Here is a 24367-nt window from a genome sequence, read left to right on the forward strand (position 1 = left end):
TGGTTTTAACAGAAGACACAACCCTGAAAGCTGTGTATCTACCCAAGCATGTTTTAAAATCTATCAGGAAAAGTCTGTTATTAAAAGGCACTCACACAAATACCACCTGAAATATAAATACTACTGACTTTAAAAAAAAGGCAAAGTGCTCGCTTCGGCAGCACATATACTAAAAAAAAAAAACGGCAAAAACCTGAAAAAAAAAAATATCAAGAGTCTACTATCAGGTAAGCTGTCAGGGAAGATGCCATGTGCTATTTCGGCTGAGAGGCAGAAGCAGGGAACAACCGTAGATAGCAGACAGGTCTGGAGAGAATGGTTAAAGAAGAAGCTAAGACCTAAGCTAGAGGTTGGATTAGATGACTTCTAAGGCTCTAGACAAATTGTGATTGTATTTTAAGGAACATTGAGCAGTGATAGTGGATAAATACTGATCAATTTACATTCCTGTCTCTCCTCTCTGTGAGTAACATGGTAGATGTAAAATCTAAAAGCAGAAACTTAAGTTAAACCTGACCAAGGTTTAAGACTTAAGAATAAACTATTGTAAACACAACCTAGAACCAATTTTCTTCAGAAACACACAAAAGTAATCCAATGGGAAAGAATATCATAAAAAGAATACCTCAAGCCTATCTCACACCACACAAAAAATGAATTCTAGGTGGCATACAAAATATTCTCATTATTAAAGGGCAAAGATTCCTTAGGATTTAAAAACTAGTAATCAGAAAAAATTGATAAATTAGACTTCATAAGTATTTACAACTTTTGTTCATCAATTGTCAACACTAGGAAAATGAATAGACAAGCCACAGATTAGAAGAAAATGTTCACAGGGCATACATTTGCCAAAAGACTCACATCCGGAATATATAAAAAACTCCTAAAAGTAAACAATGAAACAATGTGCACACCACAAAAGAAGATATGCAAATGGTCAATAAGCACATGAAAAGTGCTCACAACCATTAGTCACAGTAAAATAACATAGCACGACAGATATTCACTAGAATGGCTAGGATGGAAAAGACAGACAATACCAAATGTTGTCAAGAAGGTGAAACAAACAGAACTCCCACTTGCTGCTGGTAGAAATCAAAACAGACACACCTACACATATTTCCTAGTTTTATTATTTGTGTATGTTTATTATTCAATAAAAGGACCCAGGGCTGCTTAGAAAATGTATCTAGGCTAGAGTAGAAAAGCTATAACATGAGCCTGGAACAACATACTGCATAAGAAAGGAAAGAAGTTTTCCAAGAGTCATGAGAACATGCCAAAGGAACAGCAGAGCCAGCATGACAGAGCAACCAGTAGCCAAATATGGGACAATCTGCACTTCAAAATAAATGATGATATAAATAATGATAGTAATGGACTATAATGCATCCAATTATATCAGAATCCATGAGTCCATGCTTATATAAGTTAACAAACAAGGGAAGAAGGGACAGCTTTTGCCTATGTTAGAATGTAAACTAGAATACATAAGGAATCAGAAAGGAGTCAGAAAATAATCTAGTGGGTATAAATTTGATGAGAAACAAACCTATTTACAAAATCTCAAAACTCACCTTAGAAAATGTTTTCTGAATACAAAGGAAAAATAAGAAACTGTTAAGTGGAGAAACTTAGAAGTCACTAGCCGAGGCAAGTGATCAAAGCCACTTGGAACCAAGGTGACATCATGTCCCTTCTGACGTGATGCACTGAGATCATATCACTTCTATGATATGTGTGCTTAAACTGCATACCCAAATATAATCATGAAGAAATATGAGACAGCCTCAAATACAGGACATTTTACAAGACAGCCTGCACTCCAAAAAATATCAAGGTCATGAACCATAAAGAAAGGCAAGGAACTGGCCCAGATGAAGAGAGACTAAAGAGATTAACGACAAAAAGATGAAATATGTGATCCTGAACTGGAACTTGAACCAAGGCGAGAAAAAGCTGTAAGAAATTCTGTGCAGTTGGTATTATTTTATCCTTTATACAAATAAGGGACGTTCTTTAAAAGGTTAAATAATAGTACAAAGTAAACAGTTACCTCTAAGATACGTATTCTCAGTATTCAATGTATTGGGCAGGTTGCTATCTCCCTGGCTAGCTGTATCAGAGAGCTAAAGTCTCAATCCATAATCTTTATACACATTAAATTCAGTTAAAATTAAGTATTTTTTGACATTCTTTTAACAGAAATAACCAAATGGATCACCCTAAGTGTATCAAAGTTGAATATTTTAAGTTACCAAAAAAGAAAGATACAGTGAATATAAGGATATCTGTCATCCATTTATTTTAAACAAGTTACTTTAAAAGACTTATCAAATACAAATGAAAGTACACTCTAGATGAGATAAATAAAAATTACAATAGAAGCAACTGTAACCTGCAAAAACTGAACCATAATAAGAGATAAAAACTCACACTGTCAGCATACTGAGTTCAAACATCCATACTTACAAAAGGTACACATACCTTTCCCTAAATGTGTGTTTATGCTCATATATCTAGCTGTTCCTGTAAGGCTCTTGTGTTCTCTGTATGGTATGTGTTTCTTTGTTTCTGGATCAATATATTCCTTTGCCAAACCAAAATCTATAATATGAATAACTTGCTGGGTTTTGTTTCCCGGCCGGCCTATTAAGAAGTTCTCAGGTTTTACATCTCTGTATATCAAGTTCTTTGAATGGACATATTCCATGCGAGAAATCTTGATGCAAAAAAGAAAAAAAAAAAAAAAGATAAATTTTATTTTAGGCTTGACTAGCATAAAATAGGATGAGCGCAGCAAGACAATTTTCACAATGAAAACAATGTAAAGAAGGAAAAAAAAAAAAAACCAAATTGTTTTATCCCCTTAAAAGCAACATGCTATCACTCCATAGTTTCTCAAAAAGATGTTCAATTATGATTAAAAATCTCTGCTTTTTCTATTTTGGGCACTTATAAATGGAAGTGCTTGAATTTTATGAATTCCTTTCATATCAGGAAGACTGATTTGATCAAAACTTTCAGATGATGCCACCTTATACAATCAAACAGATTTACCAATACAAAATCTTAAAAATATAAACAGATATATTCGGAAAACTGCAATTTATTTTTCCTTTTCAGGTCAATAATGGAAAACCTTTTACAATTACACTAAAGAAACTTAGAGAGTCCAACTGTTAAAAACAGCTAACAGAGTACCCTTCGGTCATATTTTTCTTTTTCATAACTTGTTTACTTTTCTTACGTATTAAACATTTAAAAAGATATCGAAACTAGAAAACTTTGGAATACAACTCTAATAATAATATAATACATTTTTATTCCTTGCTTTACAGTTACTCAATATTCATTGTATAAACTGTCACAAAATAAAACATTACAGATAAGTAAATAAAAGTGCTTCATTCAGTAATAATCATGGTCACAAGACAACGTAAGTGAACACAGTCACTCAAGCCATTTTAGTTTGTTAACAAATTTTGGGTCATATATATATATATATATATAAAACATTCTGTGACCTACACTTTTCATTAACAATGTGTTATGAGCATTTTTCAGGTCATGAAATATTCTTTTAATAAACACTTTTTAATGACTATATATTATCTTATTGTTATTAATAATTTACTCAACTAACTTATTTCTGTGCATCTGGGTTGTTTCCCACTTTATTATGGACATCTCTGGACAAAAAGCTTTAAGTACACCTGAATACTTCTACAGGGTAAATCTGCAGAAGTGAAAAAAACCAACAGATAAAAACAATTCTAAGACTTCTGCAAAATATACTTATTAATAACATTTGTTTAGAAACTTCCTTAAAAATTACCAAGTTACTTCCCCACAGGCTCCCTGAAATTTAAATGATGTCTAAGACTCCCTCATTAGTTTGCTTCTTTTCCTAGGCCATTTTACATTAATTTACTGAGATTAAAAACATGTGTTTCTGAGGGTTCTCTTCTCTAAGTATTCATTTTTCCCCCCCGATATGGTAGACCTTTTTTTAGTTTTATTGAGAAATCTCCATACTGTTTTCCACAGTGGCTATACCAATTTACATTACTACCATCAATGTTTGAGGATTCTCTTTTCTCTGTATCGTCACCTATGTTTGCTATTTTCATTCTTTTTTAATTTATTGTTTTACTGAAGGATAATTGCTTTACAGAATTTTGTTCTTTTCTGTCAAACCTCAACATGAATCAGCCATAGGTATACATATATCTCCTCCCTTTTGAAGCTCCCTAAGCATTCATTTTTGACATGAAAAGAGTGCTGGAAACAACTTAATTCTCAAACTAAGCATCTGATCTTAAAGCAGTAAGATACTAATTTTTTCATACAAAAAATTATATCTGAATCAGTTATTTTAAGCTACTTTCATCCTAACAAGACAATGATATGAAAAGTAGACATATTTTTTATTAGGTTGAATGCTGTGGATGACAATGTTGCAGAACTTTTAACTTTTAATGTAACTTAGTAACCAAACGGAACCATACAATTGTTCAAGCAGCTTCAAAACATCCTGCTTTACTTACCAGTTGGATAGCTATCATGAGAACCGTTTTAAGAGAAAATGTTCTGTCACACAAATCAAACAAATCTTCCAAACTAGGTCCCAGTAGTTCCAGCACCATAGCGTTGTATTTACCACAAGGGCCAAAATAGTAAACTTGAGGTATACCATCTAGGGGAAAGAAGAAGGACTTTAATAACTTCCTCATCTTAAATATCAAACTTTGTTTCCTAGAAAATCAATACACAATTTTTTAAACATTCTGTAGTTTTAAGAACTGTAGCAGGCATTTTACTTTTTCTGTACAAACTTTTCTTGACCCAGCCTCCTCCCTCGTGAACCACAGGGAGCCGGGGTCCACCTCTGCTCCACCTGCACCGCTGAACTACATTATAAACACCGCTTCACTGCTGGTCTCCACTTCACCACAGAAAGGAGCTGTGCATTTGAGCCTTATTATTTCCAGGGCCTACAGAAATGCCTGGCACACAGGAAAGCTCTTATTTGTACTGAAAAAAAGGAGCCACTGCACTCTTTGATAACCTTGTGGTAGGCATAATGTTAAGATCAACCCCAAGATTCCCATCCTCTGGTATACACATCCCTCTGGTGTATAATCCTTCTCCTCCAATTGTGGGCAAGATTCCCAGATTTTCCTCTAATCATTAGGCTGTATTATATGGCAAAGGTAACATAGTTAAGGCCCGTGTCACTGGAGTTTAACATCAAAAGGGAGATTATTCCGATGTGCCTGACCTAATCAGGCAAGACATTTAAAAAAGCCATTCTAGAAGTCAGAAATATTCAAAAGCAGCAGAGCAGTTCTGTTAACGTTAAAAAAAAACTACCATGTTGCACAAGATGGCCACATGCCAGAGAATGGTGGGCAGGCTCTAGGAACTGAGAGCTTCATCCCACAGCCCTGAAAAAGTCAATTTTGAAAATACCAATGAACCTGTAAGAGGACTCTGAGCCTCAGAAAAGACTGCAGTCCAGGCTTACACCTTGATCTAAACCTAAGAAAGACTCTCAAAAAGGGACAAAGCTAAACTATGCCTGTACTCCATAGAAACTGGGAGAAGACAATAAAGTCTAATATCACTAATTACTAAATAATTCATTATGAAAGAACACAAAATAATACAAACTCCAAATATAAAGCCTACATGCACAGAAATCAAATGTACTTTACTTTTACTTTTTCATGTATTTTTTTTAATTTGTTTGTTTTTAACTGGAGGATAACTGCTTTACAATATTGTACTGGTTTCTGCCATACATCAACATGAATCAGATACAGATATACATTATGTCCTTTCCCTCTTGAACCTCTCTCATATACTTCATTTTTAGAACTAAGACTCCCAAAAAATTAACATATAATAGGTGATCATTTTATTTTAATACTGCATCTATCTATTTGTTTTGAGGAAATGAACAACTTCCATCTTAAATGCCTCAGTTTTACTTACAAGTGTTTTCTGTTTTGTGTAATGACTTTGGAAGGGAAAAATCTTTCTAAAATATACTAAAACCTTCCCCCATTCTTTTAAAATAAAGAGCATGAGGAATGCAATTTCACTCTTACTGTTTATTCTATCATTTTGCATAGTTAGTACTGCATGGCAAAATAAAACACTGGACTGGAAGCCAAGATAATTAGGCTCTTAGTCTGTCTTAATACTAACTATTCAATCTCTCAAGTAGACTTCAGTTTATCTATAATATCAATAGTTTAGAAAAGACCAATTTTTCCTGAAATGTGAACAAACGTAAGGGAGGTGTTAGGACAGCTGAAGATAGGAAGGTAACAAAATATAGTCATGATAGGCACAGAGGAAGGAGACACAGTCAAACTTCATACATGGTCCCCTCCTCAAAAACAGAGATTCTCATACACTCCCATGGGTAAAGATACACTCCCATACATACGCATACACTATGTGTATGTATCATCACCCTGCACCACACACCAGACACACACACACATTTTCCCCTGCCAAAAGAATCATTATAGCATGAGCTAAGGTTGGTTGAATGGGAGGATGTGGAACCACAGACACAGAGGATCCAAAACATGTATGTGGAGGGCCAACCATGAGTTACATGTGGATTTTTCACTGTGCAGAGGGTCACTGTCCCTAACTCCTGTTTTTCAAGTGTCAGTTCAACACTGCTTAATTCCAAAGAGCTCCAAAAATGAAGCTCATGGTTAATAAGAATAGAAGTAAGGCTATACAACTTTGAATATTAGGGAGAGCATGAGAAATACTTTAGTCAGTTATAGTTAATACTTGGATTAAATAAATGTGGCCTAAATCTTTTTCCAATTCAAGTTTTTCTTTGTCGTCCCTGAATCGTTTTTGTTGTTGTTGTTATTAAAAGTTTCAAGTGTGAAGCATTATAATTTGACATCTGTACAGGCATTCCTTGTTTTGTTGCACTTCACCAGTATTTTTTTTTTTTTTTTTATTACAAATTGGAAGTTTGTGGCATCCCTACAAAGAGCAAGTCTTTGGCGCCCTTTCTCTAACAGCATCTGCTCACTTCATGTCTTTGTGTCACATTTGGACAATTTTCACAGTATTTCTGACTTTTCCGAATGGGAGCTTCCCTTGTAGCTCAGTTCGTAAAGAATCTGCCTGTAATGCAGGAGACCCAGGTTCGATTCCTAGATCGGGAAGATCTCCTAGAGAAGCAAATGGCAACCCACTCCAGTATTCTCTCCTGGAGAATCTCATGGACGGAGGAGCCTGGCAGGCTACAGTCCATGGGGTCACAAGAGTCAGACACGACTTAGCAATTAAACCACCACCTTAGCATGAGTTCTTACTAGAGTCACTCATACCATATTTGAGTTATATCTACCCATATGATGTGTAAAAAAGACAAAAGGCTCAGAAATAGTGGATAAGAGACTCATTAATGTTTATTCTAACTCTGACATACGGCTTTTACTATGCTATATACATTAACAGCCTAGTGATACAATTAAGATTTATCAATAGCTCTTAGTTACTAACTTTTAAAAAATATTTCTATGATGTTTTCTCCTGCCTCTGTGCCACTGAAAAGTATTTTTATGTTCTTAATCTAGCAATCTCTAATAACCCATTTCCTGTTGCTTCTAGCCATAAAGATGCTCAATGAACTCAGGAGGAGAATGGATTAAGATAGAGACAGAAATATAGGAAAGTACCAAATAAATTATAACTGAATTAAAAACATATATATACTAGAGGAGTTCAGTGGTAGACTGGATGTGGTCAAAGACTGAATCAGTGAACTGCAAGACAAAACAGCTGAACTTATCTAGACCGAGAAGCAAAATGAATCAAAAAACGTGGAATTAACTTAAGAAACCACTGAGACAGCATAAAGCAAAATAACATTTGCATTACATAGATCCCAGAAGGAGAGAGAGAAAAAGGGCCCGAAAAATCATCTGAAGAAATATAGCTAAAAATTTCTCTAATCTGTGGAAGGAAACAAGACATCCAGGTCCAGGAATTCCAGAGAGTTCCAATAAAGATTAACTCTAACAAACATACACCAAGACATGTCATAATTAAAATGATATAAGTTAAGGATAAAGAGAGAGTCCTAAAAACAAGAGAAAACCAACTTATTACCTACAAAGTAAATCCCATAAAATAATCAGATTTTTCAGTAGAAACTTTACAGGCCAAGAGTAAGTGGCATAACGTATTCAGAGTGCTACAAAGGAAAAAACTTTCAACCAAAAATTCTCCATCTAGCAAGTATATCATTCAGAATTGAAGAAAGGATAAAGAGTTTCCCAGATAAACACAAGCTTAAAGAGGTTCATCACAACTAAACTGGCCCTATTAAGAAATATTGAAGAGGTTTCTTAAACTGAAAAGAAAAAGAACTAATTAATAATAAGAAAACATACACAAGTAAAAAATATTATTGGAAAAGAGGTAGTGTATCAATCACCTATAAAGCAAACATGATAGTTTAAAGACAAAAAGTAGCAAATTTAAATTAAATTCCAATAACAACGGCTGCATTAAGAGACAATATATGTCATTAAAAGCATAAAACATTGAGAAAAACCTTATTTTGTTAGATAAAGCTTTGGAATTTAAGATGCTACCAGTTTAAAACAGGCTACTACTTATATAAACAGTTCTATGTGAATCTCATAACCACCACTGGGAAAAAAACTTGTAGTAAATACACAGAAGAAAATGGAAAGAAATGTAAATATAACACTGAAGAAAACTACCAAAACACAAAGAAAGAGGAAAAGAGAAGAAAGGAACAGAGAGGAACTACAAAACCACGAGGAAAAAATTAACAAACTGACAGTAAGTACGTATTTATCAAGAACTACTTCAAATGTATATGGACTAGAACAGCCAATTAAAAGACACTGAGGGACTGTTTGAATTTAAAGAGGAAAATAAAAAAAGACCTATCTACATGCTGTCTACACAAGACGCACTTCAGGAGGAAGGATACACACAGTCTGAAAGTGAAGAAATTGAAAAAATTTCAATGCAGACATAAATGAAAAGAAAGTTGGACTAGCTACACTCATATCCCCTGGAGAAGGAAATGGCAACCCACTCCAGTATTTTTGCCTGGAGAATCTCATGGACAGAGGAGCCTGGTAGGCAACAGTCCATGGGGTCTCAAAGAGTCGGACACGACTGAGCGACTTCACTCACTCTTCACTCACACTCATATCAGAGAAAGAAGATTTTAAAACAAAGACTATAAAAGACAAAGAAGAGCAAACATAACGATAAAGATGTCAATCCAGGAAAAAGGTAAAACATTTATAAATGTATATGCATCTAGTAGAGGAGGACTAAGATATACAACTCAAATATTAACAAACCTAAAGGAGAAATTGAAAGCAAACAATAATAGCAGAGGACTTTACCACCCTACTTACATCAATGGATAGATCATCCAGAAAAAAATAATCAGAAAGAAAACAAATTTAAATCATGCATTAGATTCCATGGATTTAATATATAGAGTATTCCATCCAAAAACACCAAAATATACATTCTTTTCAAGTGCACACAAAACATTCTCCAAGACAGATCAGATATTAGGTCACAAAGTCTCAGAATAAATTCAGAAAAGCTGATATCATATCAAGCATATTCTCCAACCACAATTCTATGAAACTAAATATCAACCACAAAGCACAAAATCATAGAAATTAATAAACAACATGTACAAAACAACCAATAGGTCAATGAAGAAATGAAAAAATACCTAGAAACAAGTGAAAGCAGAGTAACAACATACCAAAATCCATGGGATGCAGCAAAAGCAGTTCAAAGAAGAAAGTCCATAGCAATACAGGCCTACCTCAAGAAGCAAGAAAAATCCAAAATAAATAATATAACTTTACACCTAAAGGAAACAAAAAGAATAAATGAAGCTCAAAATTAGAAGAAGGAAATAATAAAGATATGAGGGGAAATAAATGAAAGACATTTAAAAAACAATAGAAAAGATAATGAAACAAGAGCTAGTTCTTTAAACAGATAAAATTGGCAAATCCTTGGTTAGACTAATCTTAAAAAAAAGAGGACTCAAACAAAATCAAACTGTAAGAGGAGAAATTACAAATGATACAACAGAAATACAAAAAATTATGAAACCACTATGAACCAATATTCAATATCAATAAATTAGACAACTTAGAAAAGAATGAAGAATTCCTAGAAACATACAAGCTCCCAAGACTGAATCATGAAGAAACAGAAAATATGAATAGAATAACTACTAGTAAGGAGACGGAAAGATTAATCAAAAAGCTCCCAGCAAACTCAAGTCTAGGATCAGATGGCTTTCATCAATAAATTATTCAAAACATTCAAAAAGATTTAATACCAACTCTTCTCAAATTCTTCCCAAAAATTGAAGAGGAAGAAAACCTTCCAAACACATCTCATGAAGACACCATTACTCTGATACCAAAACCAAACAATGACCCCCATTAAAAAAATAAGAGGCCAATATCCTTGATAAGGGCTCCCCCGGTGGCACAGTGGTAAAGAATCCACCTGCCAATGCAGGAGCCACAGGAGACTTGGGTTTGATCCCTGGGTCAGGAAGACCCTTTGGAGTAAGAAACGGCAACCCACTCCAGTATTCTTGCCTGGAAAATTCAATGGACAGAGGAGCCTGACGAACTACAGTCCATGGGGTCACAAAGAGTTGGACACACTCAGCGACTGAGCACACACATCCCTGATGAACAAAGCTGCAAAAATCCTCAACATTAGCAAACCAAATCCAGTAATACATTAAAAGAATCATCCATCATGATCAAGTGGGATTAATTTCAGGGATGCAAGAACATTTAACATCTGCAAGTCAATCAACATGATATATTATATTAACAAAATGAAGGATAAAAACACATGATTATCTCAACAGACTCAGAAAAAGCATTTGACAAAATTCAATTTATGAATTTGAAAAATTCATTTATGATAAAAAAAATGGGCAGAGGATCTGAATAGGTATTTTTCTAAAGACACAGTAAGAGGCACATGAAAAGATGTTCAACATCACTAATTATGAGGGAAATGCAACCAAAACCACAATGAAAGATCACCTCACACCTGTCAGAATGGCTATTATCAACAAGAAAAAAAATAACAAATGCTGGAGAGGATGTGGATAAAGGGAACCCTTGTACACTATTGGTGGGACTGAAAATTGATGCAGTCATATGGGAAATAGCATTGAGATTCCTCAAAAACTTAAGAACAGAACTACCATCTGACCCAGCTATTTTCACGTCTAGGTATTATCCAAAGAACACAACACAATGTGAAAAGACACAAGAACCCCTAAATACTGCAGCATTATTTACAATGGCCAAGAAACAGAAATAACCTAAGTGTTCATGGATGCATGAATGGATAAAGAAGATGTGGTACACATACATGAAGGCATACTACTCCACCACAAAAAAAGAATGAAATCCTGCCATTTGTGACAACATGGATGGACACTGAAAGTTTTATGCTAAGTGAAATAAGTTAAGCAAACAAGACAAATACCACAAAAAGTTACTCATGTGTGGGATCTAAAAAAAAACAAAATGAATGAATACACAAAATAAATAAAAAAACAAACTCAGTTCTAACAAACTCATTAGAATCAAATTCTAACCTAATGTAGAAATTAGATTAGTGTTACCAGAGGGAAAGGGAGTTGGGGGAATGAGTGAAATGGGTAAGGGGAGTCAGCTGTACAGTGATGGACGGTAAATAGAAATGTGGTGACGATCACTTTGTAGTGTGTACAGGCATACTTAGGACATATTCTGGGTTCAGTTCCAGACCACTGCAATAACGGGAAAATCAAAATAAATGTAAACAGAATTTTTTGGTTTCATGGTGCATATAGAAGTTATATTTACACTATACTGAAGTCTATTAAGTATGCTGTAGCATTATGTCTAAAAACACAATGTACATCAGATCAGATCAGATCAGTCGCTCAGTCGTGTCCAACTCTTTGCGACCCCATGAATCATAGCACGCCAGGCCTCCCTGTCCATCACCAAGTCCCGGAGTTCACTCAGACTCACATCCATTGAGTCAGTGATGCCATCCAGCCATCTCATCCTCTGTCGTCCCCTTCTCCTCCTGCCCCCAATCCCTCCCAGCATCAGGGTCTTTTCTAATGAATCAACTCTTCGCATGAGGTGGCCAAAGTACTGGAGTTTCAGCTTCAGCATCATTCCTTCCAAAGAAATCCCAGGGCCGATCCCCGTCAGAATGGACTGGTTGGATCTCCTTGAAGTCCAAGGGACTCTCAAGAGTCTTCTCCAACACCACAGTTCAAAAGCATCAATTCTACAGCTTAAAAACCCTTTATGGGTAAAAAATGCTAACCATCATCTGACCCTTCAGCAAGCTGTGACAGTAACATCAAAGATCACTGTACATAGTTCACCAGAACAAACATAATAATAATGGAAAACTCTAATGGTGGTGGTTTAGTCGGTCAGTCAGGTCCGACTCTTGAGACCCCCATTGACTGTAGCCTGCCAGGCTTCTCTGTCCATGAGATTCTCCAGGAAAGAATACTGAGTGGGCTGCTATTTCCTTCTCCAGGGGATCTTCCTGACACAGGAATCGAACCCAGGTCTCCTGCATTACAGGCAGATTTTTCACCAACTGAGCTACAAGGAAACTCCCATTCAGAAAAGTCAGAAATACTGTGAAAATTGTCCAAATGTGACACAAAGACATGAAGTGAGCAGATGCTGTTAGAGAAAGGGTGCCAAGGACTTGCTCTTTGTAGGGATGCCACAAACTTCCAATTTGTAATTAAAAAAAAAAAAAAATACTGGTGAAGCACAACAAAACAAGGAATGCCTGTACAGATGTCAAATTATAATGCTTCACACTTGAAACTTTTAATAACAACAACAACAAAAAAAAAAGATTCAGGGATGACAAAGAAAAACTTGAATTGGAAAAAGATTTAGGCCACATTTATTTAATCCAAGTATTAACTGTAACTGAGTAAGTATATCTCAAACACTGTCCCTAATATTCAAAGTTATATAGCCTTACTTCTATTCTTATTAACCATGAGCTTCATTTTGGAGCTCCTTGGAATTAAGCAAAGTAGAACTGACCCTTGAAAAACACAGGAGTTAGGGGCACTGACCCCACTGCACAAAAACCCACATATAACTCATAGTCGGCCCTCCATATACATGTTTTGGATCCTCTGTGTCTGTGGTTCCACATCCTCACATTCAACCAACCTTACATCATGTAGTACTGTAGTGAAAGTGTTAGTCATTCAGTCTTGTCTGACTCTTTGTGACCCCATGGGCTACAGCCTGTCAGGCTCCTCCGTCCATGGAGTTCTCCAGGCAGTAATACTGGAGTGGGTAGCCATTCCCTTCTCCAGGGGTCTTCCAGACCCAGGCATGTAACCTGGGTCTCTTGCATTGCAGGCAGATTCTTTACTGTCTGAGCCACCAGGGAAGCCCACCTGGGAAGCAGTACTTACTATTGAAAAAAATCCATGTATAGGTGGACCCACACTGTTCAAGGGTCAACTGTATAGTGTTCAGACTCTGTCATCATATAATTTTGCCTTCCTCTCCCTTCCCGCCATACCTCCCATTCTAAGGCCCAGATTTACTCTGTCTTGCCATTTTGTTCTAAGGCTGCATTTCAAAGTTTTCTACCCTAGTTCTGCTATCCAAATCACCAACTTTTCTTTTTTTCCCAACCTTTAAGTCTCCCCTCTTCAAACGTGTCTATTAAGCATAACTCAAAATTCTTAACTATTCACATAAAATTTCTGAATTGAAAAGACGTATACGTAAGTGAATTCATATAAGCCAACTCATTGTTGGCAGTTGTACATGTACATTCAAGCAAGGTATACACGTAATATATCTGGCTTTCTAAAATAATACTGAGAAAGAGATCAATAAAGGAACAAGTAAGAACTGCTTCCATTTTCTTCAAAACTTCCTTCCTTTAATGGTTTCAAAGAGTCTCAAAAATATTTATCTCTACCTTATCCAGATGGCTAAATTCCATAAAGAGCATTACATTTCATTGAGTAAATTAAATATTTAGTCTCCAATATGAATAGAAATACCTCAGCTTTACCATTCAACATAATTTTACCTTAAAATGACTCAGCACAGATCTCTGGTGAAAAAAAAAAAATGATCTAACTCTAAATAACTCTTTGAAATACATATTGCTTCATGAGTCAATGAATGCAAAAACTTCTTACATAACTACTAATGTAATAGATAATGTATTTCAACACAAATTCTGTCATTGAAGTACAGGATCAGAGTTAGATATCTTTTTAAAATCAAGAGTACAAAGCAAGCACTGTAAAAACCAAACTAAAATTCCATTTCCCAGGTCATGGCTGGGCAGTTTTCTAACAATGAGCAAACAAATCAAACTGCTATGAATTAGGAAGAGCTGCAACTAATAAACAAGGGATAGGGAGTACCCGAAACAAGCACCAAACAAAACAACACAACCACAGCAATATGAATATGATACGCAAGACCAGAAGGAGAGGCGAGGCACAGGAGGGCAAGAAAAGAGAGACTCTGGGGAGATGGTTGAGAACAGAGAGTAATGAGGCTTTAAGTTACTAGCTGTGTCTCTTGATCAAAGTTTTTTGGCTACTAAAAAGCATGAACACGATCCAACTCAATGGGCAAAAGCAAGCTTTTGTATTTGTTTTTGTATCCAGTGAACTTTCAACTATATAACTTAAGAGTCTACCCAATTTCAATTGTTCTAAATGCATTTTTGATACTACTACAAAAAGTCATTGATTGTGGGCTGACAAGTTACTCTGATAACTTCTAACATCACTAATTTTCAGTGATGCTTATTAGCATCCCCAACACTGGAGACAAGTATATTTTTTCCCAAGAAACGCTCAAGAATGGGTAAGAATACAAAATTCACACACTACATGAAAGTACAATTGTACCATCTCTCTCCCAAAATAAATTTACCACTTCATTTTATATTTCAGCATTTCACTTATGTGATAAAACACCATCAATTAAGCCACAAAATAACATATGGAGATCCTACACTCTTGATACTGCTTGGTACTTCAGTTCCTTATAGGTGGGCAACGGTTAAGCATGTTATTGAAAGAATCATTGTCATGATGTTGCTTTCCATTTTCAGGTCCACTATTGTTCATGTACGAAGGATTAGAACAGAAGTAGTGGTAAAGAACCCATCTGCCAATGCAGGAGACATAAGAGACATGGGTTCGATCCCTGGGTCGGGAAGATCCCCTGGAGGAGGACATGGCAACCCACTCCAGTATTTCTGCCTGGAGAATCCCCATGGACAGAGGAGCCTGGAGGGCTACAGTCCACAGGGTTGCACAGAGTCAGACATGACTGAAGCAACTTAGAATGCATGCACATCAATATTAACATTCTTATCACGAAGTTTAAACTCTACAGATCTGATCAAAAAAAACTGAAATCTGATTAGAAAAACTAACTATAGAATTAGCACATAGGTTATGTTCTTTTCCAAGGAAATTTTTTGCTTTCAGGCATTCTTAACTTTTAGCACAAATGCTTATACTCCTAGCTCAGCAGTTCTCAACACATGGTCCCCAGCATCCAATCTTCCTTCTTCTGGTAACACCTCAGTTTCCCATGAGACACGGGAATATCTCCCTATTCCCAGCCCCTGGATTTCAGGTAGTATCTGAGATGAGCGCAAGATGCAAGTCTGGGTGATCAAATTCACAGTGATTAAATCACTAGATACGAAATAAGTATGATTCAGTCCTAGAACTTTTATTTTTTTGGTGCTATAACTTTTCTCCCCAAAGTTTAAACTTTTACCCAATTAACAACGCTGTGGTAATTTCAGGTGAACAGTGAAGGGACTCAGTCATATGCATATATGCATCCATTCTCTCCCAAACCCCCATCCATCCAGGTTGGCACATAACACCGAGCAGAGTTCCATGTGCTATATAGTAGGTCTTTGTTGGTTATCCATTTTAAATACAGCAGCATGCACATGACCTTCCTAAAATCCCTAACTATCCCTCCCTCCCCACTTCAGCAAACCCTTACAATTCAGTTCTAGAACTTTTGCTGAAATTTTTAGTTAAGAGATACTTTTATAAGTGCTAAGCTAGGCTGTTGGTAAGCTTCTCTGTCATTTCATAAGAAGGGCCAGAGAACAAAGCTTACGCATTTGCTTACACACAGAGGGACACACACAAACAGCATACAGACAAATTAAAGAATGTCTCTGGTGACAGTATTGCAATGTCTTATAAACAAGTCTTTTCCCTGAATTTACAGTACGTGGTCAATAAACTACTTTTTTCCCCCCACTTAGCTTCTTAGGGCTTTCTGTCACTTACTGCTGCTGCTAAGTCACTTCAGTCATGTCCAACTCCGTGTGACCCCCATAGACAGCAGCCCACCAGGATCCCCCGTCCCTGGGATTCTCCAGGCAAGAACACTGGAGTGGGTTGCCATTTCCTTCTCCAATGCATGAAAGTGAAAGTGAAGTCGCTCAGTTGTATCTGACTCCTAGCAACCCCATGGAAGGCAGCCTACCAGGCTCCCCCATCCATGGGATTCTCCAGGCAAGAGTACTGGAGTGGGGTCACTTACTAGTCCTAACTAATATGTATAGTTTCACATATAATTAATTGTATCCCCTTATCATTTAAATCTCAATTGTCAGTGATAATTTTGATAAGTCCTGGAGGACTGTCTGTATCAGACTCAAACACGCACTATAGAAAGATTATAATGATAAAACCATTATTACAAAATGTCAACTTAGTGTCCCCACAATGATGACTCATTTGGAAAGCATGCTCTAAGGAAAAAGAAAAGAATGCAAAATTGATAATGTATTAAGAAATGTACAGCTCTACCAAGCAGAAGGTAAACATGAGCTTACAAAAAGACACATGAAAAAATTCCATTCTATTGAACCTGGGAAAACAAAATACCCTTACTTGGTAAGACACTGTACATATAAAAATCATTACAGTTAGTAGAACAGAAATGAAAAGTGGAGCTGAGAGAAACGTTAACATAAAGTAAATACAACGTAAAATAGGAAATTTTCTCGTTAGTTTTTTTCCAATGGAACAAAATATCCATTCTCACTTAGAGTTTATGTAAAACTATACTGGTATTAATTTCTTACAGCCACAGTAATTACTACACATTTGTGGCTTAAAATAACAGAAATTTATTTTCTCACAGTTCTGGAGGCCAAAAAATTTGAAATCAGTTTCAACAGGCTGAATCAAAAAGGTTCTACGGGACAATCCTACACCAGGATTTCAAGATTCCTTGGCTTATTGGCCATATCACTCCAATCTTGGCCTCAGTAGCCACTAGGCCTTCTCTTCCGTTACGTAAATCGTTCCTCTGACTCTCTTTTCCTGTGCATTTGGGGCCACCCAGATAACCCATGTGCTGTAGTCCAGGGGGTCGCAAAGAGTCCGACACAACTGAACAACTGAACTGAAGTGAGATAACCCAAAATAATCTTTAATCTCAAGATCCTTAACTTACTCATACCGGCAAAGTCTTTGCTATAAGGTCACATTTATAGATTCTAGGGCCTGTGATATGGATATCTTTTAAGGGGCCATTTTTCAGCCTACTATTATGTCCTAAGTCATTTCAGTAACTATCAGTTCAGTTCACTTCAGTTCAGTCGCTTAGTCATGTCCGACTGTGCGATCCCCATGAATCGCAGCACGCCAGGCCTCCCTGTCCATCACCAACTCCGGGAGTTCACTCAAACTCATGTCCATCAAGTCAGTGATGCCATCCAGCCATCTCATCCTCTGTTGTCCCCTTCTCCACCTGCCCCCAATCCCTCCCAGCATCAGAGTCTTTTCCAATGAGTCAACTCTTCGCATGAGGTGGCCAAAGTACTGGAGTTTCAGCTGTAGCATCATTCCTTCCAAAGAAATCCCAGAACTGATCTCCTTCTATCACCAAAAAGGCTGAGTCTGGAAACTATATGAACTTTATATTCCCCAATTAAATTTTTTCACAATGTTCTCTATTTCTATTGGTACCAACACAAAAAGCTCTAAAAATGGCATATTTAAAATAAAAAGGAAGACTCTAGTAAGAAAATAACCTACTAAGCATAGCCTTAAGAAGTATTACTTTTAACTAAATTTAACATAGTATTCCTTGAAACTTAGAGTTACTATCATGACAATTCATTTTATTACAAATTTAAAAATTAATATAAGACTTTACCTCCAGATCCTAACTGCTTGTAGAATCTGTATTCCAAATGTAGCTGTGGTGCTCTGGATTTCATGGGCTCCTGTTTAAAAAAAAAAAAGCAACAATAAAAAATATACAAGTTATTAAAGTGTCACTAGGCCCCAGTTATTATGAATGTTACAAATCTTGATGTCAGCTCTTATATAGTGTAACACTCTATTAGGTATCCTTGTCTCCCTAAGGTTAAATCCAGATAATAATCAACTTTAAGTACAATGTAAAATAAATTAATGCCATAAACATATACAAGGTTAAGTGGCTATTACACAAGCATTAGGGAAGTCTATGTTTGACTCTTTGACCCTGAAGAAAAGTATACTGTTAACATTCTTGACTAAGGCAATGATGGTCCTGATTCTACTTCTGTTCCCAGGAATTACTGTGCCCTGTACATTATATATTTCTGATGGAAAGGTTCTGAGTTAAAGTGACATTACAGAAAAGTAAAAAAGAACAACGATGGAAATGGGAAAATTTTGACAGTAGCAACAACACATTTTTAAAAATTTTAGGTGGAGTACAGCTTACAGTAAAACACACAATTTCTAAATATTAGGCTCATAAGAGGAACTAAAAAGCCTCTTGATGAAAGTGAAAGGGGAGAGTGAAAAAGTTGGCTTAAAGCTCAACATTCAGAAAACGAAGATCATGGCATCCGATCCCATCACTTAATGAGAAATAGATGGGGAAACAGTGGAAACAGTGTCAGACTTTATTTTTCTGGGCTTCAAAATCACTGCAGATGGTGACTGCAGCCATGAAATTAAAAGACGCTTACTCCTTGGAAGGAAAGTTATGACCAACCTAGATAGCATATTCAAAAGCAGAGACATTACTTTGCCAACAAAAGTTCGTCTAGTCAAGGCTATGGTTTTTCCAGTGGTCATGTATGGATGTGAGAGTTGGACTGTGAAGAAGGCTGAGTGCCGAAGAATTGATGCTTTTGAACTGTGGTGTTGGAGAAGACTCTTGAGAGTCCCTTGGACTGCAAGGAGATCCAACCAGTCCATTCCGAAGGAAATCAGCCCTGGGATTTCTTTGGAAGGAATGATGCTAAGCTGAAACTCCAGTACTTTGGCCACCTCATGCGAAGACTTGACTCATTGGAAAAGACTCTGATGCTGGGAGGGATTGAGGGCAGGAGGAGAAGGGGACGACAGAGGATGAGATGGCTGGATGGCATCACTGACTCGATGGACGTGAGTCTGAGTGAACTCAGGGAGTTGGTGATGGACAGGGAGGCCTGGCGTGCTGCGATTCATGGGGTCACAAAGAGTCAGACATGACTGAGCAACTGAACTGAATTGAACTGAACTGAGTTTTGTAAACTGCAACCACTAGCTCAAAAAGCCTTTAGCGCTTTTCTATCACCCTTCTCTCAGACTTCTATCATCTTTTGATTTGTTTTGTCTGTTGTTGGATTTCATGCAGATGAGATTGTATGATATATGTCTTATATGTATGTATCTGACTTTTCATTCAACATGTTTTTGAGATTTATACCTACACAGACAAACACACACACACTCACAGAACATAAACAGAAGCAAAGTAGATTTAAGATATAAATGTGTAGGAAACAAAACTATAAGAGAGCAATAACACAGGAAAACTGAACAAGATCCAACAGGAAAGTATATAACAAGCTAACAAAATTTAAACAAAACCAACAAAACTTCAAGAAGTACAAAAAAACAAAAATAACCAAAATTTAAAACCAATCCGTCAACACACTAACACAACAGCAAAAAGAATTTGGAAACTGGGAGACAGAAAAATACCTAAAGAATGAGAAAATTTTGTAGAATGCATCTACATAAATTATACAAAATGCATTATGCAGGAAGAAAAACAGAAAACACAGAAAAAAGATTAAAGAGCTGGACAATACAATGAGGACTAATATGCATTTGATAAGGAAAAGAGAAAGAAAAGTGAGCAGAGGCAACAACTGAAGAAATAAATGCGAGAACTGATGAAAGACAACAAACCAGAGAGTCAAGAGGAATGTGAATCCCAGAGTAACTAAAAAGAAATTTATACTTGACATATCATAATGAAAGAGCCAACGACAAAGACTTCAAATAAGGAAGCTGTAAAATCCCAGTGGAACAGTTATAATCATAAAGATTATTATAAGAGAAAACAATCAACTTAGTTCTTGAGAGGCAGGATGGCAGGGTAAAGGCAGAGGCTGGGTGTGAATCAGAAATTCACTACTTGCTAGACTTACTTAATCTTTTTGTACTTTTCAGTTCCCTTGTTTACAAAAGACACATAAAATATTTTCTCATTTTATTTCTATACACATATATATGACTTAAAACAGCCCCTTCCATACAGTGGAATTCCTTAGTTAACTATATTAAAGTATATAACCATAAGATACAATAAAAAGATACCCAAGTAGACAATCACAAGTAAAATACATAATTCACTCAATCACTAATATTCCCTAGGTAAAAACAGAAACCCAGATCTATCTACTCTCTAATTTAGCAGAGTCACTTTAGCTTGATTCCAATACTTTACTAGCACTAAAATTTTATTGTGCCACCATACAAGAAAAGTCACCTCACCATAGGATGAATTTTTCATTATTCATGAATGACAGGTTATTATGTAACTATAAACAAGGTGCATAATAACCTGTCATTTGTTGTATGGCAGGAGGCAGGAGGAGAAGGGGGTGATAGAGGATGAATGGTTGGATGGCATCACCAACTCAGTGGACACGAGTCTGAGCAAGCTTCGGGAGTTGGTGATGGACAGGGAAGCCTGGCATGCTACAGTCCATGGAGTCGCAAAGAGTCATGATTGAGCGACTGAACTGAACTGAACAAACAAGATATGAGAGTGGTGGCTGAGATCAAGTTAACAAATTAACCTGAAGCAAACTATCAATAGGAACCAGGGTAACATTAAATAAGTGTGTAAACCTTTATATGGGATATATAACAAAACTGAAATTAGTCACTAAAGTCTGCTCTCTGAATGAACACCACTGTCATCAAATAACGACTTTGTACCAAGGTACAAAAATAAGAGAGTACTGAAGGTATACAGATACAACATTTTTCAAGTGGTTACTTTTAAGGCAGGTTCTGAACAAAATCATGAGGTTTTGTATAAACAGAGACAATAGATACAAACAGACAAACATATAAGATAGAAAAAATATATAAGGACATTTTATATATATGTATATACATATAATACACATATAAATACATAAATACACACACATGAAAATATTTAGGAAACTAAATACCAACCATGGCTTAACAGTTTATATGAAAAATTTTTTATCTTGCCAATACACCTTTGGATGAATCTGAGGCAAGTATAACTCTATACCATACTTCAACCTCAAAATGCCACATATAGATATAAAAATACTCCCAGTTCTCCCAAAGAATATTGAATAACAACATTATTATATGTAGTTCTGATCACTGTGGTTTAATAAGGGACAAATCAAGGCAGAAAAATAATGTCAAAAAACAAAAGAAGAAAAAAAAAAAAAATAAGGGGACTTCCCCGTTGGCTCAGTGGTGAAGAATCCACCTGCCAATGCAGGGGACGTGGGTTCGATCCCTTGTCTGGGAAGATCCCACATACTGTGGAGCAACTAAGCCCACGCACCGCAACAAAAAGGCTGTGCTCTGGAGCCTGGGAACCACAACTCCTGAGCCCACACCCCACAGCTACTTAAGCCTGCTCGTCTAGAGCTCATGCTCTGCAACAAGAGAAGCTACCACGACGAGAAGCCCACGCACCACAACAAAGAGCAGTCCCTGCTCACAGCAACTAGAGAATGCCTTCGCATAGCAACAAAGACTCAGTTTAGCCAAAAGTAAATTAATAAATAAATTTAGGTTCCAGAATAAAAAGAAAACCAAACTTAACATTTAAAAAAAAATACGGGAACAGTGATACAGCATGAAAGTAAACTAAAACAAGTGACTTGTATGTGTATACACAGGAAGGCTAACAGATGACACAGGACATGTTTAGTAAGGTAGCAAAGACGTCAACAGGGTAAACAAGTTTCAAATCTGAAAATAACTGGAGCTAAGGGTCACCAGTTAATGACTGAAACTGACAAGTAAAGGTGAGCCTAGCGTGGCTCATATTTTGACATAAAGATTTATTTGCCCTAACCTCAGTTAAGTATTATTCACATGCTCCCGTGAGTGGAACTACTCATTACAAGCCATCAATAACAAAGAATATAGGAACTGCCATCCTAGTGTGCCATGTCCACTCCCAACACCATTCAATGTCTGTATCTCAGACCACTGGCCTAGACCATGGGAAAAGAAAAGTCAGCAATGCCCGTTCCTTGCATCCTGGCCTCCCTATTGTGATTCACACAAACTAACTCCTCTTGTCCTGACTACACACTCATGAGGAAACCTTGCAAATTTCTTTTTGTAATTTTAACTTAATATTCTATGTAGATCAGCCTACAGAAAGAAAACATGATTTATACTGTTGTGGGCATTCTGGACCCATAATAATAAAATACCTTCACTGTAAGTTAGAAATTAACTCTTCTGACTTACACCTGAGAACTTGACTAAGTGAATTGATGGATACTGTGAATCTAGTTCTGATTAACAGCGACAATTTTAATGAGACAACCTAACCAGATTTTCTGTCATAAAAATCAAGGACCAGAACTAAACCTAGGTGAACTCATGCCAGGTAAATGCCAGTCCCAACTCACATGTCAGTGAGCCCATCTCAGTAGCACCACAACCCTTACTGCACATTTTTATTTTCCAGTAAAAATAGACAGCATTTGTTCCAGTGAAACTTGGTTTATACTCACAAAGATACTTAAACTGTGCTTTTTAACTTAAAGCACAGTTTTCTATCTTATCCCCAAAGTTTTGTTTTTCAATTTCTCCAACTTGCCTCTTGCTTGAATAGGCTCTTCTGTAGTCACATTACCCTAATAACAGAGGTTATATTGGCACAAAGAAGATCAAGACTGGCAGGCAGGCTGGGAAAACCAAATAAGCCATGCTCAACCTCAGGGAAACCTGGCTGGCAAACCAAATAGTAAAGCTGCACCAGAACAAAGTTATATGTCATAAAAATTCCCAGATCCCAACTATACAAAAAAAAAAAAAGCTGCCTTACAGATGTCATACCAAGCTTCTTTAGGACTTCAAATCAGTCCCTTGGGAGTTTGCTTTCCTGGCTAACCTCCACCCATATCAAGAATTTCTGAATCCCTGAAGGTCAAGCAAGACCCGGTTTTACCAAACATAAAACACAAACAGAAAAGATTTTGGAAGCTACCTGGAAATACATTTCCAAGTAATGTAATCCTAAACACTAAAGACACTTTTGTCCAAATGCTTGAATCAGAAAGAAAAACCTTGCATTCTAACTTCCAGCATATTAAAAAGGCCAGTACATCAGCTTCCTCAAATTTGAAGCAGTACCAAATTTTAAGAATTCAGTTCTATAATGCTGCCACAGTAAAAGAATTAAGTTGTTATAACACAGAAAGACACAGATATCTTATACATTACCATACACTTGAGGGCACGATAATGCTAGAAGCTTAATAACAAAAGATCAGTTATGCCTCATACTTTCCAAATAAACGCTCAAGTTACAAATGATATGGAAAAAACTAGTGAAAATGCAACTTAATCATTAAAGAAATAACAAGAAAATGATTGAAGAAAAATAAGAAACATGAACTTACCAATTTAATGGCCACATATTCATTTGTATACAAATTTTTCCCTTGAAAAAGAAAGAAAAATGTCAGATTCTACCAAAAGTGAATTTTTAAAGATATATTATGTAAAACTGCTCTGGAGGGATAGGAGAAGCACAGAATACATTTAAATAAATTATAGATTTTTGCTTCCAACTACTTAGCAGAAACCTCAATAACAGGGATATATTTAAATTTATGATCAACTCAGTAACATTTAGTATTTCACCTGGACTCAGAGAAAAAAGTAAGA

The 24367-nt window shown here is 36.3% G+C and overlaps 1 protein-coding gene across 23 annotated transcripts in view; it reads right to left on the bottom strand.

Annotated features, from left to right (window-relative positions):
• The window catches only part of CSNK1G3 (casein kinase 1 gamma 3), a 116419-nt gene that overhangs the window by 52751 nt on the left and 39301 nt on the right, over positions 1-24367 (bottom strand). For all 23 annotated transcript variants that reach the window (XR_015167046.1, XR_015167044.1, XR_015167045.1 and 20 more), the window contains exons 3-6: positions 24100-24140; positions 18342-18411; positions 4554-4702; positions 2491-2725 (exon numbers count right to left, since the gene is read on the bottom strand). Coding sequence is in view for 20 of the 23 variants with exons in the window: in XM_086410625.1 (XP_086266751.1) it covers positions 2491-2725; positions 4554-4702; positions 18342-18411; positions 24100-24140 (495 nt within the window). In the remaining 3 variants the exon portion in view is untranslated. The remainder of the gene's footprint in view (positions 1-2490; positions 2726-4553; positions 4703-18341; positions 18412-24099; positions 24141-24367) is intronic.

Source organism: Bos grunniens, chromosome 7 (genome assembly GCF_055505025.1).
Source record: "Bos grunniens cultivar Pamir isolate PY7600 chromosome 7, Bosgru_T2T1.0, whole genome shotgun sequence".
Taxonomy (NCBI): Eukaryota; Metazoa; Chordata; class Mammalia; order Artiodactyla; family Bovidae; genus Bos; species Bos grunniens.